The 10,530-nt window shown below is 39.8% G+C and overlaps 1 protein-coding gene and 1 long non-coding RNA gene across 3 annotated transcripts in view; one reads left to right on the plus strand and one right to left on the minus strand.

Annotated features, from left to right (window-relative positions):
• The window catches only part of RDX (radixin), an 83,324-nt gene that overhangs the window by 29,188 nt on the left and 43,606 nt on the right, over nucleotides 1–10,530 (minus strand). For both annotated transcript variants that reach the window (XM_019524471.1, XM_019524470.1), the window contains exons 3-4: nucleotides 4,859–4,954; nucleotides 3,237–3,511 (exon numbers count right to left, since the gene is read on the minus strand). In XM_019524471.1, the coding sequence (XP_019380016.1) occupies nucleotides 3,237–3,511; nucleotides 4,859–4,954 (371 nt within the window). The remainder of the gene's footprint in view (nucleotides 1–3,236; nucleotides 3,512–4,858; nucleotides 4,955–10,530) is intronic.
• The window catches only part of LOC109302720, a 10,354-nt gene continuing 2,626 nt past the window's right edge, over nucleotides 2,803–10,530 (plus strand). Inside the window, exons 1-2 of the long non-coding RNA XR_002098903.1 lie at nucleotides 2,803–2,814; nucleotides 6,921–6,926. This is a non-coding gene — a long non-coding RNA (uncharacterized LOC109302720). The remainder of the gene's footprint in view (nucleotides 2,815–6,920; nucleotides 6,927–10,530) is intronic.

Genomic DNA, 10,530 nt, shown 5'->3' on the forward strand with positions numbered 1-10,530 from the left:
CAGTATTAGGGGAGCCCTGCTGTCTATGGGTATCAGCAAAGAGTACAGCCCTCCCCCTGGACCCACTGCCACCAATGGACACCCTGCCCCCGGACACCATTGCTCAGATGCTCGTGGAGACAGCCCCTGTGCCCCACAGTTCAGATCCAGCCCAGGGCCTCAGGTGAGTTTGACATTTTTGCCATTGGGGAAAGAACTAAGAGCAATGGCCTCCAACTCGATCAAAAAAGTTCTAGGTTATAGATTAGGAAACACTTCCTCACTATAAAATGGAAATTCAGTACTGGGATATGATGTGGAATCTCCATCCTAGAAATTTTCAAGAGCAGGCTAGACAGACACTTGACTGACATAGTTTAGTCAGGGGTGATCTTGCCTTGAGCAAAGCACTGGACTAGACCTTCTGATGTCCCATCCAGTCCTATGATATTAATGTTTCTACCATCTTTTTCATGTTCAGGAGACACAATGGACCCAAATTCATCATGGTCATCTGCAACAAGCCTATAATTTGGTTTCTATAATCTCTCATATGAACCCATGAGATATAATCTGTAAAATGCCTGTGATTTGACTGGTATGTCACTAGTATTACAATAAAACTTCAGTCTTCTCACTTCAGGTTCAGCCTGGATTATGAAACAATTTTTAAACAATTTTCACTGCCATTATTTTAAATCTTTTTTTGTGTTAGCAATGAAGATTAGTTCAAATGGGACTGATAATTCAAAATCAGGTAAGAAAAGAGCACAAACAATTTCTAATTTAAAAACAGAACTAAAGTCACCAAACAAAAATTATTAATAAATTCACACAATGTAGCATTTAAGGTATACTTTTCTAACAGGAAAAATCAGATTAGTATAATAATAGTATACGATCTTATCTATAATGCTGATAGTCTCAAATTTATTAATAAAAACAAAATATTCAGGGGATCTAGACACTTTCTTTACATACTGAAAATTTCAATTTCAAATACTTACAGGAATACCATAAACACAAAAGTTATATTCCTGTCTTAATCTTTTCCCACCTATTGTTGTAACAAGCCCAAACCTAGGAGATTGGCAAAACAAAAATTTAACTAGTCTCTCCTGTTTATTTTGTGTTTCTCAACACATTTCATATGGTTGCTTTCATCTTCTCCTCTCTATAGGAAAAAAACAAGGAATCTGTAACTTTACTAACATATGCAATCCTGTTAATATTTATGAGACTACTCACGTAAGTAAAGTTGAGGGGCTTAAGTGTTTGTGGAATCACAGTTCTCTTAATGTTGCAGGTCTTTTAGACAGGAACAGGAAAAAAATAAGATATAGGTGGGGGAGGGGTTGCAAAAATATATGGATTACAAAAATATGGAGCAACTAGCAGGCAAGTGTGATTGCAAAAATATGGAGTAGCTGTGAAGCAAGTATAGTTCTTGAAATCACTGTAAATTCCTTTAAAAAAATTGATTACTATATTTACTCAAATTCAAGATGATTCCCCCCCAACATGAGGAAAAGAAAGCCTTATCTTAGATTTGACTACTGGCTTGGGACAGGCAGTGGCTCAGCTCTGGCTTCGGCCCCAAGTTTACTGTGAAACCCTCAGCTGAGCTAATTCTGGCCCCAGGCCAGGGTGGCCGATTTGCCAGGGGAGGGGTTCATGGAAGGAGAACACAGGGGAGTCCTCGCAGTCAGGGAAGCATATTGGGGACATCTGTATGTGGCTTGTGGGGAGCACAGGGCCCACCTTTCTCCAGCCTGCCCCCCATCTGGCCGCTTACCATCTGCTCTACCATCAGCCACTCTATCCCTCACCTGGCCAGGTCTGAAGCTGTTTCCCATGCTTCTCCCTGGCCAGACTGGGATGGAGCCAACTGAGTCCACTGCCACCCCTTGACTATCCTGGAGACAGAGAAGAGCCGCAGCGGAAGGTAAGCAGCAGGAGGGCCACATGTGCAGGGACAAGCATAGGTCAGAGGGAAGGCAGGGAAAGGCAGGAGAGTAAGCAGCACACCCTGGGCAGTAGGATAGGCTCAGGAGGGCAAGAGGCAGGGTCTTGCCCCTTGCCCCCACTACAGCAATGAGGGCACAAATTTAAAGATGACTGCCCAATGATTGGATTCTATACATGGAAAATTATAAACAAATTAATAGTTTTCCATGTATCGAGTCTAACTAGGCTGTCATCTTTGAATTTGAAGTCATCTTGGATTTGGGTAAATACAGGAGATTTCAAATGTACTATGTTCTTTAACTGAATTTCTCAATCCCATTTCTATTATAAAAACCTAGATATTAAATAGAATGTCACTGGTATGTCTTTATTTACTAAAAGAATTTTCCTGTTATTTGTTTAAAAATCTCATTGCATCTAATTTACATTGATCAAATAACCAAGTAAACATTTACTTAATGATTGTAGTAGGTACAGAAGTATGTCCCACCTGCCCTAACAAAATATACTAACAGAACTGTGTGTTATGATTACAGGTACTCATTCTCTAATACTCCCTCCACTGTCAAGATGCACGAGAAAACATGATGCTATCAGCAACTTCAAAAACAGTACAGCCACCAAGGTCTTAACAAGCCTTAAGTTTTTAGGTGGGATATCTACGGGAGGAACACTTTTTTTTTAGAATAACATTCTTCCTATTTGTGTATTTTTTGTTAGTTCTTTAAAGTTATACATATCTGTAAATAGTTTAAGATAGTATCTTCCCACACTCCCCCCCCACCCGCCCAAAAGAGCAAGGATGCTTCAAGAACTGAAGGAAAAATATTGGTATTGAGGAATCCACATTAACTTGCTAATTGAATGGTTCCTATATTTAATTTAGCAGATGATATGATTCCACAAGAGAGCAAGGAATATTAAACCATGCATATTAGCTCAGAATAAGAGACCATACACCCCAGAGGTATTACCTCATTGGAACAAAAGCAGCCGCTTGACTGAATCTGTGGAATTATCAAAGGACATAGCTAATGAGGCATTCAAACACAGTTCTCAAGAGAATCACAGCTGGGATGCCTCTTCTTCGTTACTCAAAGTCCAAGTTAGGAGAAAAGTAGGAGATCCTAACTTTTAGACAACACATGCACTCTCCAGAAAACTGCAACTAGCATGTACTGATTTAAAGATAAACTGACATTTGGAATTTAAAAACCTAAAAAAATAGTGTTACCAGCAAATTAAAGTAGCATCTACAAAGCAGCAGCAGTAGTTTCACTCCCACTTACCGCTGGGGAAGAAGTCTATCATTGGCCAAGTAGCCTAGCTTATGAATCTCCTTATTGTAATCACCATACTTTGCTTGGACGGCATAAGAAGCCAGTAGAACTGCAGTTTCAGGTGGACAGTAGATTTCATCATTTAGAATAGCTTCTTTCACTTGCAGAAAGAACAGTCTCTGAGTTATTTCTTGAATTAACTCCTCAGATACATCCTCCGGAAAAAACTTGGCCCTGAACTTGAATTGGAGAGGATTTTCTTTCCTTACATCTTGCTGTGTTACCTAGATGGGAGAAAAGTAGACATGAAAGCAAAGTAAGCAATAGTTTGTTATTTATTTTAGCAACAAGAAATTCACTAGCTACTACACATTGTAATCCAACTCCCCCTGGCAAGCATACTGTAAAAATGACTTGCAATTCACAGGGCACTGAATAATTTACATCGAATTAGGCAAACATGACAGCTCTGAAAGGCAATTTAAAGGTCTCATTTAAAAGCTTATTGTAGACTTGTGTTAATTTTTACCTACTACAATGAAGATCTGAAAACATGATTCTTATGATATACCAAATATAAAAAGAATAAGTTACTGAAAGTAATTCACCTCATGTCACTGGGATTTCAAAAACTGTTTCTTAGCAAGAATTGTGGCATGCTCAAATATCTGGAAAAAAATTAAACTTTAGACTTTGGCTTACCACTATAAATAAGGGAGCCTAAAATTCTTTGTTCATCACTTCATCTTTTGCTAGAAGGTGATGAACTTATTGCATTAACTATGCCATATCTTTCTACACCAAATTTACTTTATTTTAATTAGAAATTTGCCTAGCATTTTACCAGAAATCTGTATTTTTGTGTAGCTGTCCAGGCAATTTGGCCTATTTAAATTTTCAACACTAAATATTACTGAGATAAAGAAAGCTATTAAACAATAGAAAAGGAGAAAAAATAGATGGAAAAAAACCCCTTTAACATCAAGTACTGTAGCAATCCACAATAAGTGTTAAGAAAAAAAGCGAAAGAGATCCTGATTTTGCAATCACATCAGTGCACACTTAATTTTATGTTACTGGGAATATTCCCAGTGAGCTCATTCAATGAGTTCCATGGGACTATTTGTAAAGCACAGACAAGCAGGTGCTTTAAATACTGGAAACAAGCTGGATTTCTCCAGACCAACTTCATGTTTTAAAATGTTCTGATTTATATTTGCTTTATTGTTATATGAAATCTAAAGAAACTATCTAAACAGCAAAAAAATATACATCAAAAGATGAGTGCATCATATACTTGAGGCTGCAGGTCTGTTACACCCATAATTTCTGTGACCTAGGGTTTTTCCATAAAGGTGAAAGGAGATGGAAGGGGAAGGATTTGTTCTGGGATGAGGCAAAATATGCTGCTACCACTCTGAAGTATGATTCTGCTTGTTTATAGTTAAATCCATTTAACCTGCACATACACCCCACTGTACCAGTCTGTAACATAAAGCAGCAATTTACCCAAATTTCAGATGGACACAACTATAATGTACCAATATTACAGTAAGTCTACTGAATTTGTTGCAAGTCTGAAAACAACCAACTTAAAATTGAAATTGTTTGAACATTTAAGAATAGCTAACCTTTTTATTCAGCTTCAGCCACGTTGAATAGCCTTTGCTGTCCACATACTGCAGCCCAAAAAACCAAACTTCACGTAGACCAACTGTTTTCACCACCTAAAAATAAATGAATTGTTACGTCAACAAAATCAGGTCACCAACTGGAATTGGGTGGGTTGAGTCCACATACATTCAGTATTAAATGCCACATAAAACAAGGTTTTGTGAACGTGTCATAAAATGCCATACATGATGCATAACTGTCAAATCAAGAATGAATAGCTGACAGTAATTATTGCAGCCTCTTCCTCCAAGATATATAATGTTTTTTCTTTAAAATACCACCAGTCAGAACAACATGAAATGTCTCCTCTGATCAGGATGCAAAGATGTCTGCAGATGGAAAAAAAGGAATCACAAGACAAGACCATGTAAACCAAGTATCTTGTTTCTTTTTGTACAAGACTATGCAACATAGGAAAGGAAAACAGGATAAAGATGTGGGGGAAGATGACAACGAACATAATTACTGGTAAGTAATCCTTTGTTTAATGTCTCCTCTTTCCCCATCCTACGGCAAAGAGAAGACAAGCAGCATTATTTCTGGTGGAAGAGAGCTCAGGCCAACATCTAAGGCACCGCCTTTGTGACCACTTAAGATAGCGATGCCCCAGCCAAAAACCACAGAAAGCAAGATGTCATCTTTTCATTAAGCCAAAAGAATCATCTCAACCCTTAGATATTAAATAATGCAATGATACAATTATCAACAGACACACACAGTTAGGATGTATTATTTTATGAAATGTTTAAAGTATCAGAAACTACAGAACAAAGTTAAATTCCATATGCAAGTTTAGGTGTGCAAAACAAAGGGAAACTAAATAAGTTCATTATCTTAAACTGAGAAATATCAGAAAACAAACTAACAATGGTTTGGAAGGCTGTCCCATAGTAAAAAGGCATGATGTGAGTTTCTATGAATGGATTTAAAATGTTGTTACATAAAGATGCATATGCCTGTCTACTCCCACAAGATTGTATTGTCTCATCTGTCAAGAACTGTTCAAGTGGATTACTTATTCATGAACAGGACTCTTTATACACCCCACGGCTAAAAGCAAAAGTTTGGAAAGCATTGAGATGTAATGTGGCTCAGTAAATACGAAAGAAGTCTCCTACATTAAGTATCTGTATTCCAGACCTAATTTGTACAACCTTTCAACCGGTTATCAGAAAATGCTTAAGGTACTCTGAATATTTCAGAATTATTAACATCAGTTAGCAAAAGACACAAGTCCAAATACTTGCTCTCTTGGTTTCTATTTACTTGTCTCTTGTCCAAAGGTCAGACCCAGGTGGGGAAGATAAGACTATGCCTGTCTTGCATTAGGCAAAGGGATGGGATCACCAGCTGAGTCAAGAAAGCTGTTGAAGGAACCCGCTCTGACATACTCTACACCAACAGTTTCCAACGCAGTGCCCATGAGTGGCATGGTGCACCCCACTCCCCCAAGGTTTATTCAGGTGCCTATACACATTTTCATAATCAGTAAAAATCATTATTCCAAAAAAAATGCTGTCATACTGGCACCCACTGCTTTTTCTTTTAAATTTGAATGTGTCCTTGGGCACATAAACATTGGGAACCCCTGCTCTACACTATGATGGTTAATTAGATCCACCAATTATGAATATGGCCAAAGTGATAACGTTGTAGCACTGTGACCATTACGTGAGGCCAAAAGTTTAATGCAATATACTGATACAGAGTTAACCTTGAAAGCCAACTGGGCAACAATTACTATAAGAACATGCATCTTCCTCTGTTTGGCAGGGATAGCCACACTGTTCAAAACCATGATGTTTGCTTAGTAGTGCAATTTAGGTACTGATGTTGCCCTATGAAGCTACATTTCTGGAAGAAATATTTTTCTCTACCTGTAAAGGCATGGCAGTTGAAATCTGCCAAGATATTCAAGCTAATAATTTTCAATTTAAATATCTAGCAACTAATTGTAGGAACTACCAGAAAGTGTGAAAGCCACCAAACACATGGAGTTTGGTTAAGAACATGGTACAGTATGTGGTGAAGAGAGGTTTTGCACCTGTACCTTAGTCCCCCTATTCAAGAAAACTACTGGATGGACACTGGGCAGAAGACTTCCTGTAGTAGGTAGTTATCCCCCAAAATTGCCTAGCTAGAGATAGCATAGACTGGCAAGAGAGAAGTCACAGCTGCCTTCTTATGCCAGAGGATGGTATCATTTTTACTTGGGGTTGATATTGGCAACTCACCCATTCATCTTAGGGAGCAGGCAGGATGGCTGCCCTGTCCCCAAAAATTCTCTGCCCTGCAACACTTGTGAGTAATTGAAGAGACTGTTTTAGATCATTTTTAATTCCTTTTTTTCCTTTCTTCTAGAAGTCTTGTTTCCCTGTTTCTCCAATCAGGAACTGGAAGAAAAAAAGAGCATGAATGCTGAAGTATTACTCCACAGTTCCAGTACGGAATGGCAAAGACTAGGGAGGAAGCAGTGCTTGGTTAATATACACAATATAAATGACAGTCTTTAATCTACTCTCTGCTTACAGGGGGAAGATGTACCACTCTTAGTACTGACTTGGTTATCAGAGGAGACAAATCATACAATTCACATTTAAAACAGATGGCAAATGAGATTTTGGCTCTTCCAAAAAATCAGGCCAGGTATTATGTTGCTAAAGTAATTCCCTATATGAAGGTCTATACTAGCATAGCACTATACAACAACTGTTTATTATATGGTTATTATAAAAAATCATTTTAGAAAGGACTTGTCATTAGCCATATATTGGAATCACATCAAATGTCTGCAAGTGTGCCATTTTCCCTACAGAGAAACCATACTGTGAATTTGCAGCACCGATGGCAGCAAGGTGGGCAGCATAAAAGCATTGTTAGTATTACAATAAATGATGAACACAAGTGAATTAGTTTTAAGAGAGTAATATAGAATGCTCCTGTATTTTTATTTGAAAAGCTCATCCTTCCATGACATAGTCAATAGCCAAGTACCAATTTTCTTGCATACCACAAATTCCCAAATGAGACATGCACCTTGTTTATGGGAAGCAAAATGAAGGAAAAAAGATTTTTCCAATTATGATCACACAGAGCAGAGACAAAGCCTAAATTATCAGCTCACTCTCCCTTTCCTACTGATGATCTAGGATTTTGAAAAAGCAAAAAAAAAAACAAAAAAACCTCCAACAGTCTGCATGGCTGTGAAATAGAAGGAAAGAGACTAGGAGTACCTAACGTACAGCCAAAATGGATGGCTTGATTAGCGTAACATCAAGACCATTTAAAAGAGAGAGTAATTAACAACTGTGGAATGAATAAAGAGCAAATCAGCAGGAAACAGATAGATTATGATGAGTCATAAAAATCAATCAACTCCCTTTGCACTACCTGAATAGAAATGCCACTGCTGCTGCTGGGCAGTTGGTTTTAAACTTTGGGTGGAGCAGGAATCAAAACAGGGTGTGACTGCACCATTGCAGACCCTTGGATCTGACCCTGTTGGACTCCATCACTCCATCCAGGCAGCTGCTGGAGGGAAGAGAAAGAAAAGCAGCAGCAGCCGTCTTATAGTGCTCCATGAAAATCAGCTTCTGTGCTTAAGACACCTACTTTGGAAGGCTAATTTTTGGGAGGAAAGTATGTGGTATGTGAGTAAATATGTCATGTTAATTACTCAATAAACACTGAAGAGAGATTTTAAATTAGCATACATCATTTCTAAAGCTGCCCAGAATCTGGATCAAGAAAGATGAAGCCAAGTTAGACTCTGATGCCAACAGCCCACAAATAGACTTAAGAACTCAGTGTAAGGCAGGGGTGGGCAAAATACAGCCCACAGAGTGAATCTGGCTCACCTAGGGATTTTATTTGGCCCACAGTGGGTTCCTTGGGCCCTGCCTGACCCAGGCATGGGCCCAACCCAGGCTGTGGCATATGCAGCCAGTCCACTACCCCTGTGGTGGCATGGTTGCTAGATTCCACTTCCTGGCAGCCCCAGTGGCGGCGATCCCTCCAGCTGCTGCTGCCAGTGTCACCACCACCACCGGACCAGCCCCACTGCACCCTGGCCTGTCCTCCATGAAGCCACCACAGGGTTGGTGGGCAGAGTCCAGATGGAGTGGGGAGGGTCTCTATAAAGACTGTCCTGGGACACCTTCAGGCAGAGTGCATTTGGCCAGGCAGGGGGGGAGCAGCATCTGGGAACATGAAAGGTAGGCAGGGCCAGGCTGGGATCACAGGGCAGTGACAGCATTGGGCAATGCCAGGATTATTTATTTTTTAATATATTCTCCTTTCTCGTGTGCGGGCATGCGCATACTCCCCTCCCCCCCTGCAGGAATATCATGTGCTTTGGGAACAGCAAGGGATCAACAAAAAGCCACCTAACTGGGATTTGGGCACAGGCATGCCTACTTAGATAATCCCAAGGGACCATAGGTGAAAACAGATTCCAAAATGCACAGTATTGTCAAGATGGTGCTGATACTAGACAAAGATGTTAGTAAACCCTTACGCAACTGCGCTGGTGAAAACTTAGGTAGCTACCACTTCCCAAACACGAAGTAGGCACACCTGGTTTTTGTGGATTGTTCACTTGGGTTTAGGTTGCATTTGTCACCTGCACAGGTCAAATCCTTTTCTGGATCTGGCCTTAAGCTCACATGTCATTTACTGGAATATAACCTTAAAAGAAAAACTGGGTAGTCAGTATTTAGTGTGACATTACCACCAGGGGCCATCTTGTGGAAGCGTGAAACTCGAACTCCTCAACAAGTTAAAAACCTGTCACTTCCACTGTTCCATGTCCAGAAACAGGGAGATGAAACATTGTTTCGTTTTAAAGGGGGATTATAATAGGTAGGGGGGAGTTTTGATTACAATATAAATGTCCCAGAAAGAGGAGAAATATGTTCTGTTTCTTCCTTCCCTGGAGAGGAAACAAGGTATTTATTCTTCTACTATAAAAAGTTTTCTGCCTTGGATTTGTTGTTATACAATAGCAAAAACTAAGATATACATTCATAATTGTGTACTCTGACTCTTTGCAAATATCTCTAAAATATGCATTACTTTCAATATGGTTCAACACGTTTCACTGAAGTCCAACTGGAAATGCATTCTTGGAAAGTTGCCCTGTGATTCACGTTTCCTGTCAGAATTGCCGAGGCAGCAAAGGCTGGATATTAGGGCTACGCGAGGCTTCAGACTGTGCTTCGGATCTGGAGAAGCTTTGGAAGCTTTGGTGTCCAAAGCAGCATGTCCAGATCGAAGCGCTGGATTCGTTAGGCCTTCCAAAGCGGTTCAGAGCTTCTGAACCTCTTTGGAAAACTTCGGAGCCGCCTCAGAGATCTGGCCATAGGGTATAATGAGGAATCAATGAAATACCTATAACTTTGTTGTTTTTTGTCTGATTTGGATGAAACTTGCAGGGATGGTAGCCCCTACAGAGAGCATGAAGCCTGTCAAGTTTCAAGAAAAGCGATGCAGGGGGTTGGGAGGAACTGCACTCCAAAATCCTGAAAGCAAAACTCATGTTACATCTATGTGTTATACCATTGGGGGGTGAAAGCTGCAGGGGTGGTAGCGCCTGGTGAGGCCACAAAGCCTACCAAGTTTCAAGGTGATA

The sequence above is a fragment of the Gavialis gangeticus genome, unplaced genomic scaffold (genome assembly GCF_001723915.1).
Source record: "Gavialis gangeticus isolate Ggan-Ray unplaced genomic scaffold, GavGan_comp1, whole genome shotgun sequence".
In the NCBI taxonomy this organism is placed as follows: Eukaryota; Metazoa; Chordata; order Crocodylia; family Gavialidae; genus Gavialis; species Gavialis gangeticus.